Source organism: Sinohyriopsis cumingii, chromosome 1 (assembly GCF_028554795.1).
Source record: "Sinohyriopsis cumingii isolate HCF-2022 chromosome 1, ASM2855479v2, whole genome shotgun sequence".
NCBI classification, from domain to species: Eukaryota; Metazoa; Mollusca; class Bivalvia; order Unionida; family Unionidae; genus Sinohyriopsis; species Sinohyriopsis cumingii.
Genome location: NC_142961.1, coordinates 74,824,850 through 74,850,215, shown reverse-complemented (window position 1 = coordinate 74,850,215; position 25,366 = coordinate 74,824,850). Strand labels below are relative to the sequence as shown.

General features: G+C 37.1%; 1 protein-coding gene across 4 annotated transcripts in view; it reads right to left on the bottom strand.

Annotated features, from left to right (window-relative positions):
- LOC149807134 (coiled-coil and C2 domain-containing protein 2A-like) overlaps positions 1 to 25,366 on the bottom strand; it is a 225,611-nt gene that overhangs the window by 107,976 nt on the left and 92,269 nt on the right. For all 4 annotated transcript variants that reach the window (XM_089962521.1, XM_089962530.1, XM_089962539.1 and 1 more), the window contains 2 exons: positions 20,502 to 20,642; positions 11,507 to 11,663 (listed from right to left, as the gene is read on the bottom strand). In XM_089962521.1, the coding sequence (XP_089818647.1) occupies positions 11,507 to 11,663; positions 20,502 to 20,642 (298 nt within the window). The remainder of the gene's footprint in view (positions 1 to 11,506; positions 11,664 to 20,501; positions 20,643 to 25,366) is intronic.

Sequence of the window (25,366 nt, the reverse complement as noted above, 5' to 3'; positions counted from 1 at the left end):
GATTTTTTTTATCATAATACCGTTTTAGTTCTCGATAGCGTTTCCCCCCACACGCTGAACATAATTGCGTTTTTCCTCGTACTCCAATGCCGCATCTGATACACGGTATCGGTCCTAGACTCCCACCGCGGACCTGTTGAGCATGTTGTCCACAGTATTCGCCTCTGCAACGTCTGCTACACGGCGCTGATGAATTTAGTTTGATCCACTTGCATGAGAAATGCTTTGCATTTCCAGAGAAACTCTTTGAGTTTTCGTTCATTATATATAATATTTTTGTCTATTTAAATACTTGTCTTAATTATAATAATGAGTTTTGAAAGACTATCCAGAATAAAACCCGCAGGCGGTCGATTCGATCTTGACCGGTTAACCGCTGATCCACGACGAAGAGAGTTAAAGGAACTGCTTGGTGTTATCAAGAATGCCAAGGAAGAGTTTCGTCGTGATGGTGCCGCACATGTGTGGTCGACATATAAAATTATCCCCGACGCGAGCGTTATCATTGATGCTACCATGAACGATACAATCGCGCGTAACATAATTGGGTATCTCGACGATAGAAGATATTTCATACAGATAAAATTTATTATCAAAGTGGTCAACGAAAACGACGATGACACGTGGATTATCCGTGATAAAAATGATCCTATCCTTGACATTAAAAGGAAAACTATTTTGTTGAGCAATAATTCTAGACCAGGAATGTTGACGGGGGTTGATATACCGTATTACGCCAGATCGTATCCAGTAACTGCAGTCGTTTACGGAATATATCCGATAAAGAAACCAAGTGTAGATAAACTCACGCCAATGAAAACATCAGTGGTGTTAAATTGTGTAGCTGAGCGAGTAATGGAACATTTTAAAAACGCAGCACGTGGAAATGGTCTAACTGAGATCAGAAAAAATAAAATAACAACATGGGCTAATCGAGTCAAAGATGTAGGGGCCACAATTAAGGATGTTGCCGTGCTAGAAAAATTATTAAGATTTCCTATAACGGTATTATCGCTAACAGGCGAGGAATTGTATAAATCGAAATACAACCGTAGTGGAGCTTCAATAACAATTATTGATCATAACAGCCACGCCTGGACGGAATCAGTTAAAATATTTCCACGCGATCGTGTTATAAGGTATTATTCCACGGGTATGTTTGATTGTATTTATCAAATGAGTAAAACCGATCCGGTATCGGTATGGTTGTTTAGAAGTTCTGAAGTTGGTGATTATGACCAGTTCGTGACCCCGAACGGAGAAATATATAGAACTGCGGAGTTACAAAATGAAATGAAAGCGCTCACAGAAAAATATTCAACTGAGCAAGTTGATCAATTACTAACTAATTGTTTTACTGTTCCAAGTGTTGCCGCACATATAGCACGACAAAAAAATAATTGGAAACCAACCATGAAGAGTTTTCTCGAGAATGTTCAGCAGAGTTGCATCGAATACGGACACGGCGGTTTATGGAATAGTGTATTTGTTAGTGATAATATGGTATCGGTGGATATGATTGCGTGCTATCCAGGAAGTTTTCTTGGCTATGGCGAATGCGCTGAATACTTTAAACGATTTGGACATCCCACAAATTTAATGACAAGAGTAGCTATTAACGGACCTTTACCTGATTTTGACCTGACTGGATTTGCTCGCGTGGAATCGTTCGAATTTGCAACACGGTTACATCCTATTAATTATGCTTGGTTTGGCAGACATTTCCACGAAAGGAAGTGGGTGCCGTTTCCGTTGTTGCGGTTTATGGTTGACAAAACAATACTAACATCTGTTGTTGTCAGTGAGGGGATTATTTGTTACTCAAAACAAACCTCAGTTTGGTTACCAACTCCAACTGATACTGCGTGTTATTCTGACTTAAAATTAAATTATCCTACAGCGTCTGAAGAAGAATTACGCACACTGGCGTATAAACATGATGAGCGCAACTGTAAAGATCTCGGCCGAAGATTGATAGGTAAATTTACTCAAGGTGGAGCATATGATCATAAACGACATCACAGTCGATTAATTATGGATGAAGAAGAATTAAATTTTATTATCGCTGATACTACTGCGAAAGATACATTTTGTAGCCGCGAGGATATAATAATATCATTGCCGGGGATGCCTGGAAAACGATTAGGAACAGTTGTTAGTTATATCGACGGTGATTCAGCTCAGTACACTCATTTGAGATCCTCTATGCTGGCTTATGTTTCTATAAATTTATTGTCGATGGTGAATAGAGTTCCCTTCGCGGTAAGGGTTGCAACAGATTCGTTTTATATTAACGAAGACGATTTAACAGCGTTAGATTTACCAACATCGGATGATCAATGGGGAACATGGCGAGTAAAAAAGGAAGAGTTGCACGCGTACTGTGAATCAGCTGATGTTGAAATTAAAGATGAATATCGTAAATCAACAACCTTGTCGTGGACAACTTTGTCGTTGCCTTCTGTGTACGATCCAATTGCTAGACACAGAACAGTTTATTTGAACGGACCTGGAGGCTGTGGTAAGACAACTCGTGCAATCGAACTATTTCGCGGTTCTGATTTGGTCGTGCTAACACCAACACACAGACTTGCCAGAGAAATGATACAACGCGGAGTAAAGGCCTGCACCTATCACGGCTTTTTCAAATACAGCGGCGGTACATGGACTCCTACGCGAATGGGAACGAAGTATATCCCGGAGAAAATCATCTGGGATGAAATAGACACTGTGCCGCTGGATACATTACAACGGTTCCTGACGTGGTTGTTAACGAAAAATACCGCAGTTGTGATGTGCGGCGATCATGGTCAACCACCACCATTTGTCGGCGAATCTCCACACGAATGGTTACGAGGGTTTGTTGATTATTACGAGGAAATGCGTGATGACATCAGAGCGCTTGATGACACATTAAAGGAGTTTAAAAAACTAATTAGGCTACAAACCAATAAAGTCCAATGTGAAATAATGCGTGAAATAATTCCAGAGACTTCATTTGATAACTTTTTAACGGCGTGGAAACCAGATGATTTAATTGTTGCAAGTAGAAAATCAGTCAGAGATACACTTCAGCGGCGACTATTTCAGTTACAGCGGCAGAAATTTCCAACGTTGGAAGTGCCGTTATGTTATAGACCAGATGATACACGATTGCAGAATATTGATGTTGATATTCCCGGAAAACCAGAGAAACAAAATTTAGTATTGAATGATATAGTAACAGTTAACGTCGATGCGGTCGAAGATGCATTAGCAATAAATAAATCACCGTGGACACTAGGATATGCTATGACGATTCATTCAGCACAAGGATTAACTATTTCTGATACAACTGTTTGGATCGTTGATGACCGCATCGAATGGTCAAATTTAGTTTATTTAGCCGTGTCCAGAGTAAGAAAGATGGCTCAGTTACGAAGAATTGTATTAGATACGTCAACGAAGTCAGCCGTTGTTGAGTTAACGCAAAAAGATCAAATAAGAAAAAAATTAGACAGTTACCGACAAAGCGACAAGAAAAATAATAGAGAGTTTAACCTGGATATCAACGCTGTGTTGTCGTTACGTGAGCGTCAGAATAATCACTGCGCGAGTTGTAATTGTTTATTGCTGTGGCAGTATCCGAAAAACGACCCAAGACAATTTACCGTGGATAGAATAGACAGCAATCTCGGTCATACGCGTAAAAATGTAATGCTGGCCTGTCTTGAGTGTAATCGACGCAGAGGTGTTGCTGCAGTTATTTAAGTGATCGAGGTGGTAATTGTGTATCCGTGGGAATCACCTGAAGTTGCTCGCGTGTGAATCCACGCTGAGGAGCAGTTGAATCTAATCTGTAGATTGCGTTTCTCCCAGTTGATCTGGTTATGCTGGATATCTTGTGTGTGGTAACACTCCATGTGGGATCGGTTGTTCTTTTTTTTCCTCCTTCGAGTTCGCCGGGTTCGTATAAATACCTAACGGTGACATTACCCAGCAACGGGGACGCTAGCGTCGTTGGCTGCGTTGAAACACGTTCACTGACGCGGGGTATATATTTTTTTGTGATTGCATTTACAGGTCTCATGTTTGTTGTTCTGGTAATTTCATTATTCAGTGCGGCTATCACGTTTGGCAGTCTTGCAACCCATTCACGAGATCTCGTATCGTAAATGAATTCCCTCGCGTACTGGTATCCGAATAATCTCTCAGCGAGTGTTCTATTAAATCGCTCAACAATTGCCTGATCCCGATGAATTTCAGTATGTCCTCGTCGTATGGTAACGTTATGCTGCTTTGTCAGTGATGACACCGCACCCTGAAATTCTTTACCAGGATCAACTTGTAATAATCGGGGCCAGCTTAGAGGTCCTCGCTGATAAATTCGTTTGAACGCAGAAGCAACTTCAGCGGCTGTTTTAGTCGCTAACGGTTCTGCTTCTTTGTATCTACTAGCAACATCAACTACTGTTAGCGCGTATTTGTATGTTTTTCTACGGACAGTATCATGAGGCAGGAATAGTATGTCAGCCTGATGAACTTCATTGGGGGTACTAACATCAAAATGTGCAAAATTGATTTGTCGAGGTGGTGGTAAGTAGATTTGCCATATTGCTTGTTTTGACAGCCATTTTTTGGCAACCTTGCGTGTTACTGATGCCGCGTTGGCGAGTTTATTAATTGCTGAGTTACCTCTCCAGTACCCGGCCGGGGAATAATAAATCGCTTCCATTGTTATTAATTATCCAGCGCCTAATGCTAATTTAGATTTCATCGCTGATCTTACTAACCAATTAGCGAGTGACTCCTTAAATGATTTATTTTTTATGGCGCTTAGTGCATGAATTAATTTCACATCCGCGATATGCCTGTCTTGTAGATCTTTACTTCGATAAGCAACATCATGTATGTGACACGCTGCGTCGATAGCGTTTATCGGATACTCTCCCGGTTTTGGTTTAGATTGTTCATCAAGTCTGATATCTAGTCGGGTCCCTGGACCGCAGTAATTGTATCCTGGGAGATGCTTTTCTCCGGGATATTTAGCCCAAGGGGTACCTGGAAGTCGTCCGAGGGTTGCTGCGATGTCACCTCCGCTGACTTTGTCAGGCTTTTTTTTTGAAATCTAAATTTTTTTGTGCCACATTGCGCACACTTACCAGAAAGTGCTTGTCTGTTATTTTTTGTTGTAATGGTTGTTATGTCGTTTGTAGGGGTTCGTGCCTTACACTTCACACAATATAGATCCATAATTATTATTCTTTATATACAAATGGAGATCACTGATTTTTCTGCGACGCGAAGAAAGGAGCCAGTTAAGCATAATTCAGTGCTACCAAACTCTATCCGCGCGATTATAATTGGGCCATCCGGTTCAGGTAAAACACAGCTGTTGCTGAACTTGATAATGAAGTGGATGAAATGGGACAAACTATACTTGATAGCTCCGTCTGTGGATGATCAACGTTGTTATGATGTTATAAAAGATTTTAATGAGAGAGCAAAAGCGCTGAGTGAAGACGGCGAGGATGTTGTTGAATTTATAACTGATATTGAAGAAGCTCCGTCCGTGGAAGACCTTAACGGGGAAATAAATAACCTAGTAGTGTATGATGATGTGATGCTGGACAAGCAAAAAAATCCTGCAAGAATATTTTCCCGGGGTCGTCATAAAAACACCGATGTCATTTATGTTACTCAACGTTACACACAAATACCAAAGGTAATCAGGGATAACTGTAATCTTCTTGCTGTGTTTAATGGAGTTGATGTTCATACGCTGAGAAATATTCATCAAACCTGGTGTGGTGGCGATATGGATTTAAATAAATTTAAAAATTTCTTCAGTCATGCTCAAAGAAAACCTCACGGATTTGTGACAATAAATTTACACGATCCCAGAACAAGATACCGTATTGGACTTGATACATTGTATGGTTAACATAAAAATGTTTCCTTGGAAATCTTCGTCTTCGTAGAGCAGCAGGGAGGCGCAAACTACACCTGATTTTTCGATGATACCTCACCGTGGAAATTATGTCGGATACGAGTCGGATTTATTGAAGTAACTCGCGTTATATCAGCGGAAATACAAAGCATTTTCAAGGACATTTTTTTTTGTCTCGTTTTCTGAATAAAAGTGTTATTTCATGGAAATAACGCTTCTATCGGGAAAAGTTTCAGTGGAAGGGGTGTCTCGGAAAAGTAACTTGTAGGATTCGCCCTCCCTGCTGCTACAATCTTATCATCCTACATCACAGACATTTAGATTGCTTCAAGTGTTATAACTATAATCTTATCATCCTACATCATAGACATTTAGATTGCTTCAAGTGTGATAACCACAATCTTATCATCCTACATCATAGACATTTAGATTGCTTCAAGTGTCATAACCACAATCTTATCATCCTACATCATAGACATTTAGATTGCTTCAAGTGTCATAACCACAATCTTAGCATCCTACATGATAGTCATTTAGATTGCATCAAGTGTAATAACTACAATCTTATCATCCTACATCATAGACATTTAGATTGCATCAAGTGTAATAACTACAATCTTATCATCTTACATCATAGACATTTAGATTGCTTCAAGTGTAAAAACCACAATCTTATCATCCTACATCAGACATTTAGATTGCATCAAGTGTAATAACTACAATCTTATCATCTTACATCATAGACATTTAGATTGCTTCAAGTGTAAAAACCACAATCTTATGGACCTACATCAGAGACATTTAGATTGCTTCAAGTGTCATAACCACAATCTTATCATTATACATCATAGACATTTAGATTGCTTCAAGTGTTATAACTACAATCTTATCATCTTACATCATAGACATTCAGATTGCTTCAAGTGTAAAAACCACAATCTTATCATCCTACATCACAGACATTTAGATTGCATCAAGTGTAATAACTACAATCTTATCATCCTACATCACAGACATTTAGATTGCATCAAGTGTAATAACTACAATCTTATCATCCTACATCATAGACATTTCGACTGCATCAAGTATTATAACTACAATCTTATCATCCTACATCATAGACATTTAGATTGCTTCAAGTGTAAAAACCACAATCTTATGGACTTACATCAGAGACATTTAGATTGCTTCAAGTGTCATAACCACAATCTTATCATTATACATCATAGACATTTAGATTGCTTCAAGTGTTATAACTATAATCTTATCATCTTACATCATAGACATTTAGATTGCTTCAAGTGTAAAAACCACAATCTTATGGACCTACATCAGAGACATTTAGATTGCTTCAAGTGTCATAACCACAATCTTATCATTATACATCATAGACATTTAGATTGCTTCAAGTGTTATAACTATAATCTTATCATCTTACATCATAGACATTTAGACTGCTTCAAGTGTCATAACCACAATCTTAGCATCCTACATGATAGACATTTAGATTGCTTCAAGTGTCATAACTACAATCTTATCATCCTACATCATAGAGATTTAGATTGCTTCAAGTGTCATAACTACAATCTTATCATCCTACATCACAGACATTTAGATTGCTTCAAGTGTCATAACTACAATCTTATCATCCTAGATCATAGACACTGAGATTGCTTCAAGTGTAATAACCACAATCTTATCATCCTACATCATAGACACTGAGATTGCTTCAAGTGTAAAAACCACAATCTTATCATCCTACATCATAGACATTTAGATTGCATCAAGTGTAATAACTACAATCTTATCATCCTACATCATAGACATTTCGACTGCATCAAGTATTATAACTACAATCTTATCATCCTACATCATAGACATTTCGACTGCATCAAGTATTATAACTACAATCTTATCATCCTACATCATATACATTTAGATTGCTTCAAGTGTTATAACTATAATCTTATCATCTTACATCATAGACATTTAGATTGCTTCAAGTGTAAAAACCACAATCTTATGGACCTACATCAGAGACATTTAGATTGCTTCAAGTGTCATAACCACAATCTTATCATTATACATCATAGACATTTAGATTGCTTCAAGTGTTATAACTATAATCTTATCATCTTACATCATAGACATTTAGACTGCTTCAAGTGTCATAACCACAATCTTAGCATCCTACATGATAGACATTTAGATTGCTTCAAGTGTCATAACTACAATCTTATCATCCTACATCATAGAGATTTAGATTGCTTCAAGTGTCATAACTACAATCTTATCATCCTACATCACAGACATTTAGATTGCTTCAAGTGTCATAACTACAATCTTATCATCCTAGATCATAGACACTGAGATTGCTTCAAGTGTAATAACCACAATCTTATCATCCTACATCATAGACACTGAGATTGCTTCAAGTGTAAAAACCACAATCTTATCATCCTACATCATAGACATTTAGATTGCATCAAGTGTAATAACTACAATCTTATCATCCTACATCATAGACATTTCGACTGCATCAAGTATTATAACTACAATCTTATCATCCTACATCATAGACATTTCGACTGCATCAAGTATTATAACTACAATCTTATCATCCTACATCATATACATTTAGATTGCTTCAAGTGTTATAACTATAATCTTATCATCTTACATCATAGACATTTAGATTGCTTCAAGTGTAAAAACCACAATCTTATGGACCTACATCAGAGACATTTAGATTGCTTCAAGTGTCATAACCACAATCTTATCATTATACATCATAGACATTTAGATTGCTTCAAGTGTTATAACTATAATCTTATCATCTTACATCATAGACATTTAGATTGCTTCAAGTGTCATAACCACAATCTTATCATTATACATCATAGACATTTAGATTGCTTCAAGTGTTATAACTATAATCTTATCATCTTACATCATAGACATTTAGACTGCTTCAAGTGTCATAACCACAATCTTAGCATCCTACATGATAGACATTTAGATTGCTTCAAGTGTCATAACTACAATCTTATCATCCTACATCATAGAGATTTAGATTGCTTCAAGTGTCATAACTACAATCTTATCATCCTACATCACAGACATTTAGATTGCTTCAAGTGTCATAACTACAATCTTATCATCCTAGATCATAGACACTGAGATTGCTTCAAGTGTAATAACCACAATCTTATCATCCTACATCATAGACACTGAGATTGCTTCAAGTGTAAAAACCACAATCTTATCATCCTACATCATAGACATTTAGATTGCATCAAGTGTAATAACTACAATCTTATCATCCTACATCATAGACATTTCGACTGCATCAAGTATTATAACTACAATCTTATCATCCTACATCATAGACATTTCGACTGCATCAAGTATTATAACTACAATCTTATCATCCTACATCATATACATTTAGATTGCTTCAAGTGTTATAACTATAATCTTATCATCTTACATCATAGACATTTAGATTGCTTCAAGTGTAAAAACCACAATCTTATGGACCTACATCAGAGACATTTAGATTGCTTCAAGTGTCATAACCACAATCTTATCATTATACATCATAGACATTTAGATTGCTTCAAGTGTTATAACTATAATCTTATCATCTTACATCATAGACATTTAGATTGCTTCAAGTGTCATAACCACAATCTTAGCATCCTACATGATAGACATTTAGATTGCTTCAAGTGTCATAACTACAATCTTATCATCCTACATCATAGAGATTTAGATTGCTTCAAGTGTCATAACTACAATCTTATCATCCTACATCACAGACATTTAGATTGCTTCAAGTGTCATAACTACAATCTTATCATCCTAGATCATAGACACTGAGATTGCTTCAAGTGTAATAACCACAATCTTATCATCCTACATCATAGACACTGAGATTGCTTCAAGTGTAAAAACCACAATCTTATCATCCTACATCATAGACATTTAGATTGCTTCAAGTGTCATAACTACAATCTTATCATCCTACATCACAGACACTTAGATTGCTTCAAGTGTAATAACCACAATCTTATCATCCTACATCATAGACACTGAGATTGCTTCAAGTGTCATAACTACAATCTTATCATCCTACATCATAGACACTGAGATTGCTTCAAGTGTCATAACTACAATCTTATCATCCTACATCATAGACACTGAGATTGCTTCAAGTGTAATAACCACAATCTTATCATCCTTCATCATAGAGATTTAGATTGCGTCAAGTGTCATAACTACAATCTTATCATCCTATATCATAGACATTTAGATTGCTTTAAGTGTCATAACTACAATCTTATCATCCTACATCACAGACACTGAGATTGCTTCAAGTGTAATAACCACAATCTTATGGACCTACTTCATAGACATTTAGATTGCTTTAAGTGTCATAACTACAATCTTATCATCCTACATCATAGACACTGAGATTGCTTCAAGTGTAATAACCACAATCTTATGGACCTACTTCATAGACATTTAGATTGCTTCAAGTGTCATAACCACAATCTTATCATCCTACATCATAGACATTTAGATTGCTTTAAGTGTCATAACTACAATCTTATCATCCTACATCACAGACACTGAGATTGCTTCAAGTGTAAAAACCACAATCTTAATGACATACATCACAGACATTGAGATTGGATCAAGTATTATAACTACAATCTTATCATCTGGCATCATAGACATTTAGATTGCTTCAAGTGTCATAACCACAACCTTATCATCCTACATCATAGACATTTAGATTGCTTTAAGTGTAACAACTACAATCTTACCATCCTACATCATAGACATTTAGATTGCGTCAAGTGTTATAACTACAATCTTATCATCTTACATCATAGACATTCAGATTGCTTTAAGTGTCATAACCACAACCTTAACATCCTACATCATAGGCATTTAGATTGCTTTAAGTGTGATAACTACAATCTTATCATCCTACATCATAGACATTTAGATTGCTTCAAGTGTTATAACTACAATCTTATCATCCTACATCATAGACATTTATATTGCTTTAAGTGTTATAACTGCACTTTTATCATCCTACATCATAGACATTTAGATTGCATCAAGTGTTATAACCACAATCTTATCATCCTATATCATAGACATTTAGATTGCTTCAAGTGTTATAACTACAATCTTATCATCCTACATCATATATATTTAGATTGCTTCAAGTGTTATAACTACAACCTTGTCATCCTACATCATTGACATTTAGATTGCTTCAAGTGTTTCTGCATTAGCTTTAAATCTTAGCCTCTCAGCCAATTAAAACAATTTGTCAAAATGCTAGAAAAAACAATAAAGCCACTTTGAAAAGAAAAATAATGGAGGTAAATAGCAACTAGTTTAGTGTCTTTGGTACACTATATCATTTTAACACAACATAGTAAAATTAGCAGCAGGTTTTTGACCATAATATTATTATAAACAATGTAGTGTTCAAGACAAGAAAATATTATGACCAATCTAATGAGCCATCAAATTAACAAGAGTCTATATTCTTACCTTGGCTTCCTGTTGTTTGTTGTATTTTTCTAATTCTTCACTATATATCTGCATCTTTCTATAATACTCATCTTCATATTCTTCCTTTATTTCTTCAATCTCATCTTCGATTTCTTGTTTCCATAGAAGCAAGTCTTGTTTCTTCTCCACTTCCTCCCTGTGATGTTAATATACATCATTAGCATCAACCATTACTGATACATGTATATGGAGAACACAAGTAGGTATACATACAATGTGGCAAATCTACAATATTTCATCTAATCTAGATTTTGTCAGACACCTGATACATTCGTATCTACAAAAAAGTATTGCAGGTATTCCTTTTTCAGTCCATAGAAGATGTTTCATTTCTTTTGATTACGGTAAGGAGAATGAATGGTTGTAAAACTTGCCATTGTGTATCTTTATATTTATCTTTACTTAGAACAAAATGGACATATAAATTTATATGTTCATGTATTTCTATATGGTCTAGAAAAGGAAAATGCATCTCAATTGAGAAACAGAGTATTAATTATATTAAATAAACATGTCTGGGCTTTTGCTATATATGGTTTAGATTTTACTTTTAAAAAATTAAATTTTGTCTTTACATACTTAAATAGCTTAACAAGAAAACAAAATGTCTTATCAAACATTTATGACATGTTTCTTAACAATGTAGTAATACCTAGATCTACAATCACAAAATACACTGTGAATCTGTTTCTTCATGACAGCGGATTTCTGTTCAAATCTATTTTTAAAAGATTTAACATTCTGAAATTCAGATTACTAATATTTATTTTCTTTTTGAGAAAACATTTACTGAATTGTGTTTTACTATATTAGCCATCTTATAACCTTTCAGAAAATGTATAGTATTATCTATCTATCATGTGACAGAAACAAGTTATAAAACATAAAATATGACAAGAATCCCTTGAAGAGACTAATGCTCAATCGTCCCTATTTTGTTCCCCAAGAATCCAAGACAATGCTGTTTTTGAACTGCTGCTGATGAAAACATCTCTGATATTCTTGAGTTATAAGATTTAGCTGCTTATGGTAGCCATATTGAATAAAACATTGGCACCATTTTCATTTAGGACCAACTAGACAACATCAGAATATGTTTGGTGAAAACCCCATGTCAATATGATCATCCCATTCAGCAGAATGAGAATCAAGATTTATAATACGTTCATTGTGGCAGCCATTTTGGATGTCTACAGGGCACACTTTCACTTAGGACCAACTAGATATTAGAAAAAGTCTTTCATTGAAAACCATAAATTGATATGACCATCAATTCTGGAAGGATAACAAAAACATGGCCACCATGGAGACAACATCTTGTATCAGATCAGCATAATCTACATTCTGGATGAAATAGACACCATAAGAAATCTTATGGTGAAAACATACTGATATGACTTTCCATTTTGGGAATAGCGACAAAGAAGATTTTCAAAATGGCTGCCACAATGGCCATATTTCAGGTCAGACTGTCATTACTGTCATTCAGAACCAACTACGTATTCTAATTTTTGGTGAAGACCCCATGTCAAAATGACTTTCTGCTCAGAAGAACTAGCAAGGGCAAGATTTATTAAGATGGCTTCAATTGTAGCAATAGTGGATGTCAGACTGGCACCATTTTCATTTACAACCAAGTAGACAGTACAAGAAGTCTGTTAGTAAAAATGCACACATTCTTCACATCACCATTGTCATTTAGGACCAACTAGGGCTTGGAGTGAATTTGTGTGTAAAGTTTCAAGGCAATCCACCAAGTAGTTTAGAATGAACATCAATAACTAGTTTGTACTAAATGGACGGAAGGAAGATGAATGACAGGCAACATGCCTTCCAATGAGTTATTCTGGTTGATGACCAGATGAGCTAAAATGCCTCAGACCTTGAACAGGCACCAATCTTACCTTAATCCTGATTTGAACGTTAAAAATAATTTCAATATGAGACAGGGAACCTGAGGTCAAATATATATTTTAATTTTGATACAATGGCTTGGTTTTGCGGGGTTTAACCAAATTTCAGCTAATGATAGGGTATACATGGTGGCCAATAGTGGTACATGTCATAATGCACTTTAGCCAACATCTCTTTTTGTAACAAAAACCTGACATTGGGAAAAAGACATCAGTAGAAATAATCAGAATGCTTTCCTTACCATATGAATTAAATATTAGTTCAGGACACATTAAAATAAAATGTGGCTGCTTGTGAGGGGTAAAATTGACATTTTTGGTCAATAATGCTGGCCACATGCCAGATCAGCGAGTGGCCGCCAACGAGGAGTACTTTAGCACACAAACTCATCAGTGCCAAAAAAAACTTGCAGTATAGTGTAGGTGGCCACTGGCAATGGGGGCCATATAAGAGGGGGACCACTGTATTAACAAAGAAAGCAAGATGAGTTTGAGAAGCATACAGTGGTTTTTAATCGTGTAAAAAGGTAGTAATTACATAACCTAAAATCATAATAAAAATCTAAGATTTAGGTCAAAATCTAAATCCTGGAAGCAAACAAGAAAACATCAAAATGCAGACTGTATTTAGGTGTGTAAATGAGATTTGTATTTGTAAAACACATATCCCCACTGCAGACTGAAAACATCCAAAAATGTAAAAAGTTAGAAACATTCCAATAATGGCATAATTATTTAATCAAGACATCTGCATCCTCAAACAAATATGGATATTAACTTTCATTTGTCTACCTAAAGTTGTTTTTGCTTTATTGTACAAGATTTAAATTTTTTTTAAAAAAATAACAAAAAATAAATAAGAGCAAAAACTGACATATTGCTGTCATGACCTGAAATGTAATCAGACCAATGTACACATAAATACAAACATGCCTACAATAGTTTCATATGTACATCTCAAGTGGTTTTCCTTAATCATGCTAACAAGATGACTGTCAATAACATGTACAATATCTTAGAACTGCTGTTATGGTCTGAAAATCTAATCTGCTTATCAACATATGGATACAAATATGTCTGCAGAAGGCCCAAATCAAAATATCCACAATGCATACAGTTGGGACCTAGAAATAAGTATGACCTATGACTTTCACTGAACATGAAAATCCTTGGATTCATTTTCCTATAAAAATGAAAAACAATATACATCGTTTTTAGCTTCAAAGGTTTTGCTCATATTTTTAACATGTTTAGCCTCAAATGTGAGCAAGATTCTAACCATGACTTACAGGATTCATAATCTAAATCTTAGCTCATTTGCCAGAGTGTGGACAAGGCTTATCACTACACAGCATCATATAGCATGTGCATGATGTCAGAAATCTGACAAGAACTATCACCACACAGCATCATATAGCATGTGCATGATGTCAGAACATAGACAAGGCCTGTCACTAAACAGCATCTCATAGCAAGTGCATGATGTCAGAACATGGACAAGGCCTATCACTAAACAGCATCTTATAGCATGTGCATGATGTCAGAAATCTGACAAGGTCTATCACTAAACAGCATTATATAGCATGTGCATGATGTCAGAACACAGACAAGGCCTGTCACTAAACAGCATCATACAGCATGTGCATGATGTCAGAACATGGACAAGGCCTATCACTAAACAGCATCTTATAGCATGTGCATGATGTCAGAACATAGACAAGGCCTGTCACTAAACAGCATCATATATCATGTGCATGATGTCAGAACATAGACAAGGCATGTCACTGAACAGCATCATATAGCATGTGCATGATGTCAGAACATAGACAAGGCCTGTCACTAAACAGCATCATATAGCATGTGCATGATGTCAGAACATAGACAAGGCCTGTCACTAAACAGCATCATATAGCATGTGCATGATGTCAGAACATGGACAAGGCCTATCACTAAACAGCATCTTATAGCATGTGCATGATGTCAGAACACAGACAAGGCCTGTCACTAAACAGCATCATATAGCATGTGCATGATGTCAGAACATGGACAAGGCCTATCACTAAACAGCATTACATAGCATGTGCATGATGTCAGAACATAGACAAGGCCTGTCACTAAACAGCATCTTATAGCATGTGCATGATGTCAGAACATAGACAAGGCCTGTCACTAAACAGCATCATATAGCATGTGCATGATGTCAGAACATGGACAAGGCCTATCGCTAAACAGCATCTTATAGCATGTCCATGATGTCAGAACACAGACAAGGCCTGTCACTAAACAGCATCATATAGCATGTGCATGATGTCAGAACATGGACAAGGCCTATCACTAAACAGCATTATATAGCATGTGCATGATGTCAGAACATAGACAAGGCCTGTCACTAAACAGCATCTTATAGCATGTGCATGATGTCAGAACATGGACAAGGCCCATCACTAAACAGCATCTTATAGCATGTGCATGATGTCAGAACACAGACAAGGCCTGTCACTAAACAGCATCATATAGCATGTGCATGATGTCAGAACATGGACAAGGCCTATCACTAAACAGCATCATATAGCATGTGCATGATGTCAGAACACAGACAAGGCCCATCACTAAACAGCATCTTATAGCATGTGCATGATGTCAGAACACAGACAAGGCCTGTCACTAAACAGCATCATATAGCATGTGCATGATGTCAGAACATGGACAAGGCCTATCACTAAACAGCATCTTATAGCATGTGCATGATGTCAGAACATAGACAAGGCCTGTCACTAAACAGCATCTTATAGCATGTGCATGATGTCAGAACATGGACAAGGCCCATCACTAAACAGCATCTTATAGCATGTGCATGATGTCAGAACACAGACAAGGCCTGTCACTAAACAGCATCATATAGCATGTGCATGATGTTAGAACATGGACAAGGCCTATCACTAAACAGCATTATATAGCATGTGCATGATGTCAGAACATAGACAAGGCCTGTCACTAAACAGCATCTTATAGCATGTGCATGATGTCAGAACATGGACAAGGCCCATCACTAAACAGCATCTTATAGCATGTGCATGATGTCAGAACACAGACAAGGCCTGTCACTAAACAGCATCATATAGCATGTGCATGATGTCAGAACATGGACAAGGCCTATCACTAAACAGCATCATATAGCATGTGCATGATGTCAGAACACAGACAAGGCCCATCACTAAACAGCATCTTATAGCATGTGCATGATGTCAGAACACAGACAAGGCCTGTCACTAAACAGCATCATATAGCATGTGCATGATGTCAGAACATGGACAAGGCCTATCACTAAACAGCATCTTATAGCATGTGCATGATGTCAGAACACAGACAAGGCCTGTCACTAAACAGCATCATATAGCATGTGCATGATGTCAGAACATAGACAAGGCCTGTCACTAAACAGCATCATATAGCATGTGCATGATGTCAGAACATGGACAAGGCCTATCACTAAACAGCATCTTATAGCATGTGCATGATGTCAGAAATCTGACAAGGCCTATCACTACACAGCATCATATAGCATGTGCATGATGTCAGAACATGGACAAGGCCTATCACTAAACAGCATCTTATAGCATGTGCATGATGTCAGAAATCTGACAAGAACTATCACTACACAGCATCATATAGCATGTGCATGATGTCAGAACATAGACAAGGCCCATCACTAAACAGCATCATATAACATGTGCATGATGTCAGAACACAGACAAGGCCTGTCACTAAACAGCATTATATAGCATGTGCATGATGTCAGAACATGGACAAGGTCTATCACTAAACAGCATTATATAGCATGTGCATGATGTCAGAACATAGACAAGGCCTGTCACTAAACAGCATCATATAGCATGTGCATGATGTCAGAACATGGACAAGGCCTATCGCTAAACAGCATCTTATAGCATGTGCATGATGTCAGAACACAGACAAGGCCTGTCACTAAACAGCATCATATAGCATGTGCATGATGTCAGAACATGGACAAGGCCTATCACTAAACAGCATTATATAGCATGTGCATGATGTCAGAACATAGACAAGGCCTGTCACTAAACAGCATCTTATAGCATGTGCATGATGTCAGAACATGGACAAGGCCCATCACTAAACAGCATCTTATAGCATGTGCATGACGTCAGAACACAGACAAGGCCTGTCACTAAACAGCATCATATAGCATGTGCATGATGTCAGAACATGGACAAGGCCTATCACTAAACAGCATTATATAGCATGTGCATGATGTCAGAACATAGACAAGGCCTGTCACTAAACAGCATCTTATAGCATGTGCATGATGTCAGAACATGGACAAGGCCCATCACTAAACAGCATCTTATAGCATGTGCATGATGTCAGAACACAGACAAGGCCTGTCACTAAACAGCATCATATAGCATGTGCATGATGTCAGAACATGGACAAGGCCTATCACTAAACAGCATCATATAGCATGTGCATGATGTCAGAACACAGACAAGGCCCATCACTAAACAGCATCTTATAGCATGTGCATGATGTCAGAACACAGACAAGGCCTGTCACTAAACAGCATCATATAGCATGTGCATGATGTCAGAACATGGACAAGGCCTATCACTAAACAGCATCTTATAGCATGTGCATGATGTCAGAACATAGACAAGGCCTGTCACTAAACAGCATCTTATAGCATGTGCATGATGTCAGAACATGGACAAGGCCCATCACTAAACAGCATCTTATAGCATGTGCATGATGTCAGAACACAGACAAGGCCTGTCACTAAACAGCATCATATAGCATGTGCATGATGTTAGAACATGGACAAGGCCTATCACTAAACAGCATTATATAGCATGTGCATGATGTCAGAACATAGACAAGGCCTGTCACTAAACAGCATCTTATAGCATGTGCATGATGTCAGAACATGGACAAGGCCCATCACTAAACAGCATCTTATAGCATGTGCATGATGTCAGAACACAGACAAGGCCTGTCACTAAACAGCATCATATAGCATGTGCATGATGTCAGAACATGGACAAGGCCTATCACTAAACAGCATCATATAGCATGTGCATGATGTCAGAACACAGACAAGGCCCATCACTAAACAGCATCTTATAGCATGTGCATGATGTCAGAACACAGACAAGGCCTGTCACTAAACAGCATCATATAGCATGTGCATGATGTCAGAACATGGACAAGGCCTATCACTAAACAGCATCTTATAGCATGTGCATGATGTCAGAACATGGACAAGGCCCATCACTAAACAGCATCTTATAGCATGTGCATGATGTCAGAACACAGACAAGGCCTGTCACTAAACAGCATCATATAGCATGTGCATGATGTCAGAACATAGACAAGGCCTGTCACTAAACAGCATCATATAGCATGTGCATGATGTCAGAACATGGACAAGGCCTATCACTAAACAGCATCTTATAGCATGTGCATGATGTCAGAAATCTGACAAGGCCTATCACTACACAGCATCATATAGCATGTGCATGATGTCAGAACATGGACAAGGCCTATCACTAAACAGCATCTTATAGCATGTGCATGATGTCAGAAATCTGACAAGAACTATCACTACACAGCATCATATAGCATGTGCATGATGTCAGAACATAGACAAGGCCCATCACTAAACAGCATCATATAACATGTGCATGATGTCAGAACACAGACAAGGCCTGTCACTAAACAGCATTATATAGCATGTGCATGATGTCAGAACATGGACAAGGTCTATCACTAAACAGCATTATATAGCATGTGCATGATGTCAGAACACAGACAAGGCCTGTCACTAAACAGCATCATATAGCATGTGCATGATGTCAGAACATAGACAAGGCCTATCATTACATAGTTATTATACAGCATACACATGATGTCATCATATGGACAGGCCTATCATGACATACAGGACAAGGAAGGTTAAATGATTTCAACTTCATATGATCTTATTTAGACTTCACTTACAATCTTATAATCAAGCCTCATTGTGCTTAACCATTTAATAAATCAGTGAGAATAAAAATATTTAATGTGCTTACAATTATAATATTTTGTGTACAATAGGATAGCATGCTTATTTCATCAAATGGCTATTCCTTGCACTTAAATACTTTGCTGTCAAATCATGTGTGCACACTTTACTTCCATTTGTTTTTCTCCTATCTTTTTATGGCCACTGCAACTTTCAATTATGATAATCAATCTTTTAGGTCTACAAACAGGAAGTATAGGAATCTTAAGCCAAACATTTACTAGAACATGAAAAACCTTTTAAACCTTAAGGTTAAACCTCAAGTTTTGTTCAGGTAAAATTTTAGATTTCACAAACCATGCATAATCTGTATCCTTGTATAATATATTCCCTAATAAATCAATTTCTTTACAACTGATGTTAAGAAAAACAAAAAAACATTGTTGTACATTTGCAAGATGAAACTGATATTTGAAACTGTAACATGGACAAATCTCACTCATTCCACAGACAAACCACACTCATCCCACAAATTCCCACTTATTCCACAGACAAATCCCACTCATAAAACCAAACAGAACCTACCTGATTATACAAGAATTTAATTATAATACATATAAATTTTACTCACTTTTTTATTGGTCAAATCTTAAAATTCATGATAAACTATCTGAAATTAGTTTGCCATTAAGAAGTCATGTCACTTGGTGTGTCATGGATAATATTTTCAAAATACTTTCTTGATCAAAGTTTCTATAATATGGTAGACTGGTGATAAAATTCTTGTATTGATGATTTAATGATGCTATTGGTGATTTTAGTGTTACAAACATCCATTTTAAATGGTGACGCATCAACTGTAAGACCACCACTAACATCCTACAATCCTGAAATGCAAACCTGTTATTTCCCAACTTACATAAGTTTGGATCCAATTTACCTAAGACAAGACCCAATTTATGTAAATCTGGTTCCAACATACCTAAGTCTGTACCCAATTTACCCAAATCGAGATGAAACTTACTTTCTGATTTGCAGTTTTAGAGGTGTGTTATTAAACTTCTGAAGCTCTCTCTGAGCTTTCATTTCTTTCCAAGTGTGGATAATATTTTTAAGAAGTGTCCTGTCAGCTTGTTCCTCCTGGTCACGAAGTTCACGTGTTTTTCTATAGAAAAAAAAAGAACATTTTTTTCTAGTAAAATGTTTCTTCAATGTATTTGTGTGATTTGCATTTTTAACATAGCTTTAACAATTTTTCAGTCATATCGCTATGACGTCTGCAGTGTGGCAGTTTATAGTGATTTCTAGCACTGGGGCATCATGCCGCAGACATGTAGCATGATGTCCCACCCAATCACATTATCCTTACACCAGGCCAACCAGTCCTAACACTAACTTCTAAATGCTGAGCAACAAGCGAGGCAGCTGTTAGTACCATTTTTATGTTTCTTCAATAATACTTACCCAATGATAACACCTTAGGTGAACTACTAATACCTCACAAATACAGCCCTCCCAACATTTTAGCTAAAAAGTTGAGTTATCTGTCCACCTAGGTGACAGTTAGAGTGATATCCCCTTAATACAAGAATTGGCACCAATCCCATGAATACTTCATATACTACTGGAGTGGGAAGCACACTCTCCATATGGATGTAGCTGTGAAAAGGGTGTATGTTCATTATGATTGGGTAAGTATTATTGAATAAATATGTTTTAGAAGAAACAAAAATTGGTTTATTCTTCAAATACATTAACCAATCAAAATACTTTAGGAGAATAGGAAAAAGACAGAGGAAGCTGAATCCCTTTATTCCAGAGAGGCCATCTCCTGTCCTCTAAGGTTTCAAAGGAATGTAGAATTGATTCCACATGTCAGGGAGCAGCCTCAAATGGGAAAGTTTGTCCCTTTTTCCCTCCCATGAATCCAGTGGAAGTCGTTAAACCAAATCCTTATGAAACTGTCAAATCACAAGAGGAAGGAAACCTGTTGCACCACTGATATAGGTCCTACCAGGTCTAACTGAGATTTCTAAGATGAAAGATCACTGAGATAAAGGGTGCAGAAAGTGGACGCAGACCTCCATCCCACAGCATGGATTATGCCATTCAGGCAATAGTTTTACCCAAATAGAACACTTATGGTGATTGCCCTAATTTCATGAGCTGAAATGCATGTCAAATTCATTTATTTGGGATTATTTCCCAAAATGAAGAACAAATAACCCATTTTATCCAGAATGAAAGTGTCTGTGCTGATACTTCATCCATACCCTCTTTGAGGGGTTAAAGAGGTGGGATCTCCCATGATGCATCCACCTGTCCCTTTTTAAATACCACTTCTGAGCTCACAGTGGGTCCTGTAGATAACCTTGAAATGAAGTGTACAGAGTAGACAGGTAGTTTACTACAAAAGTCAGATTCTCCATGAATGGGAGCCTACTCTTAGCAATGAAAGCAGAATCCATCATGAGTTCTACTGTCCCATGTTGTCAGAATTACAAGTAGTTCAGGTCAACTGATAAAGTATGTACTTCTGCCTGCCATTGCTAGTACAAGTAGGAAGGAAGCTCTTGAAAGTGGTTCAAACAGCATCTTATTTAGCCTGGTTAGCACCCATCATAAATCCACTTTGGTCACAAAGCCAATGTCTTTAGGCATGTGACCTCAAATTTTGACAGAAGATTGGATAGGTCTTGACTTATATCCTATCTTCCATAATGATTCAGTGTGTCAGAGATTATATAGCAATGGCTTGTTATTGTTTTATTGTGAGTGGTGCTGTTTCTCATCAAAAGCCAAAGAAGGAAGTTAGCGACTGAGGTGTTAATGTGATCAGTGGTGCAATATGTTCAGGATCACACCACTGTACAAAAATTCCCCTTTTCCCTCATATGCTTTACATAGAGGCCTGTCACACATGAGTGATATTACCCACCACTTGATGAGAAATTGTTTGTTCATGAGGGCTTGTTAAATACGATCTAGACATGCTGGTTCAACAACTTGGATTGGGTTGGAACACCTGCTTAAGCATCTGTGGAAATATCTCTTTTACGAGTGGATTTCAGCTGCTATATTAATAAGGTCACTGACTCACCATTTTCTCCACTGTCAGGGGACAATTAGGTTGAGGCAACGCTAAGATTCTCTTGCTTTCTGTATCATGCTTGGAAACAGGTGTGTTGGAGGACAAGCATATGCATCCAAACCATTCCAATTGATTTAAAGAGCATCAACTGCCCTGGCATTCAGATCTGTGGCTGGTGAGACAAAGGTTGGGAGTTTTGCAATCCCCTTGTCATCAAAAGATTCAGCAGCGGTTTATGCCAGCATGCATATATGTGAGTGAATACCTGGGGATGAAGTGATCATTCTGTCTGTACCAATTGATTCGTGTGGAACAGTGAGTCCACTAATATCTGTTGACTGTTTGGAATATGATTAACTTTTCCATGGAAGGAGATGTGCACCTCAGCCCATTGTGCTTTTGTCTGTACAAACTGTCAACTTGAGGGCTTTGCCTGCAAGAGACCACCCGTCATAAGCCAAGTGAAGTCATTCCTGAGATGGAACCTCATATGCATTGTTTGTTCCAAGGAGCAAAGTTTCAGCTGTCACGTAACAACAATTTTCATGGCCTCATAGATAGGTGACCTAGGAAATTATGGCATGGAACTGTCATGGTACTGTATAGAATGTCTCCACCAACTGTATGTCCTTCCCAGTGTGGGTCTGTGTACAGATGTGGGAGATGGAATACATGATATTCGGTCATTGTAAGCCATCCCCAAGACATTTGAAAGCTACGTTTGGTTTGGTCTTGACTGAGAGCGATCTATATCTGATGGCATGGAGAGAAATTGTGGTGGAACGATCCCCTTCTCATGCTTTCATCTGCAATGATTCTAGATAACCCTGGATTTTAACTTGTATTGGATCTTCAGGACTATTTCCCCTGAGAAGCGCAAATATTAAGTAAATGCTGTGGCCAACTAGCCATGAAGCAATCTGGGTGCAATGTGTCACCAGTCATTTCCTGCCTTGATGTCAGCATGCAAATTGATGATGTCTTTGGCCCACAAGGTGTACTTTTGTACCAAAAGTACTACAAACCATTGACTTCTGTCTTACACTTGGTCCTGCCCATGATATAAATCTTTAAGACAAATAAAACAGACAATATATACTGGTGTAGGCATGCATATTGCTTTAATAACTCAGATGGTGTATTGGCAGAGCTACACACTATGACAATTACCAGTAAAACGGTGCATGTGGCCGTTAATACAGGTAGAGTATTAGAGCGTCACTGTTATATATTTATGTTGTGTATGCTAAAATAACAATTTCTAATAAAAGTTACTTGTAGTAAAGATCAAGTGACTGCCTATACAAGTAAAATCACCAAAGCATCACTTATGGTAACTATGAAGTGAATGCTATGCTATGACTAAAAAAAATTTTAAATTACATACCACGCATGCATATATAAATACACTCAAGCATCATTATTCTGACAAAGTGGATGCTTAATATCCATTGTAAGACAATTCTACCTGTAGGAAAGGACAACTGACTGCCTGTACAGGTAAAATCAGTATAGCATCACAATATAGCTATGCAGTGAATGCTAAGACTAGATTAGTATAGAAAACTAACATGTATCCAACCATAGTGGAAATTACACAGCAATGATATACAAGTTTTCGAGATTACACACCAGACCTGCACCTATTTAAATACATCTATAACAATGTGATGCAATGCACTAGTGACCCATGCAGGTATGTACCAAGGGCATCTAATTTTGTGTGTACAGCAAAGTAATGATATCAAAACTTTGTTGGCCAAGAAAGATGAAAAGAAAAGTTGGAAATTTATAGATGGAATATACTTCCATTTGATGAAAATGCTCCTCCAACTGGCTTTTAGGTAGAAAAATTCCAATATACTTGTATGCGAGTTGCAAGGCCTCTCTGTCTGTAGAGAGTGTACCACTCTGCATGAGTAGTAATTGAAGTTCTCACAGGACTTGGCAAGGTAATAGTAGTTCTCCTATGGTATTATGATCAGATAAAGTATTTGAAGAAGAAATCCATACAATGCCATCTTTTACTAGTAAATAACACTATAATGCATGCAGCATAACTTCAAATTCATGCCATTTTTTAAGACAATAACAACAGTATTGCTTCCTATAATGGATTAACTATATCATGCTTTCTTCTAATGAAGGCAGGACTAAAATGTTCATGCAATATCAGAATTTTCAATATATTTTCTCATAAAGGTGATAAGTTGTTGTTATTGTTGTTATTGGGTTTAATGCCATTTTTCAGCACAAGATAGGCTATACATGGCAGCCAGTATTAATGGTGGAGGAAGAACCAAGGAAAACCCCAGAAAGAACCACTGACCCACGAGAAGCTACCGGCAAGGTTTCTCACATATCCACATTGGCAGAGCCCAAAACTCGAAGCCATGCAGACAGAGGTGAGATGGCAGTGATTTGTGACGGAGAGCGCTTTAGACCACTCGGCCACTCGGGGCCCTAAAGGTGATAAGTAAATATTCAGATAATGTGTTCTTCAACAGGCTATTGCAAGTTTTAATTATGTTAGAATTTTTAACTTAAATAATGATACATTAACATCTCATATTTTAGGTACACAAATGAGAAAAAAAAAACAATTTTTCCATTAAAGCTTGAATATAATTATGTGTTAATTGCAGTCACATCATTATAACATTCAGCTTAATCTGTATTACCTAATTTGGAAAGAACATTATTGTTACCTAATTTAATAATTCATGATGTCTAAATAGAGAATCGAAAAATATTATCTAGCATTTTACTAACATGATATGAATTTTACAGAAATGTCC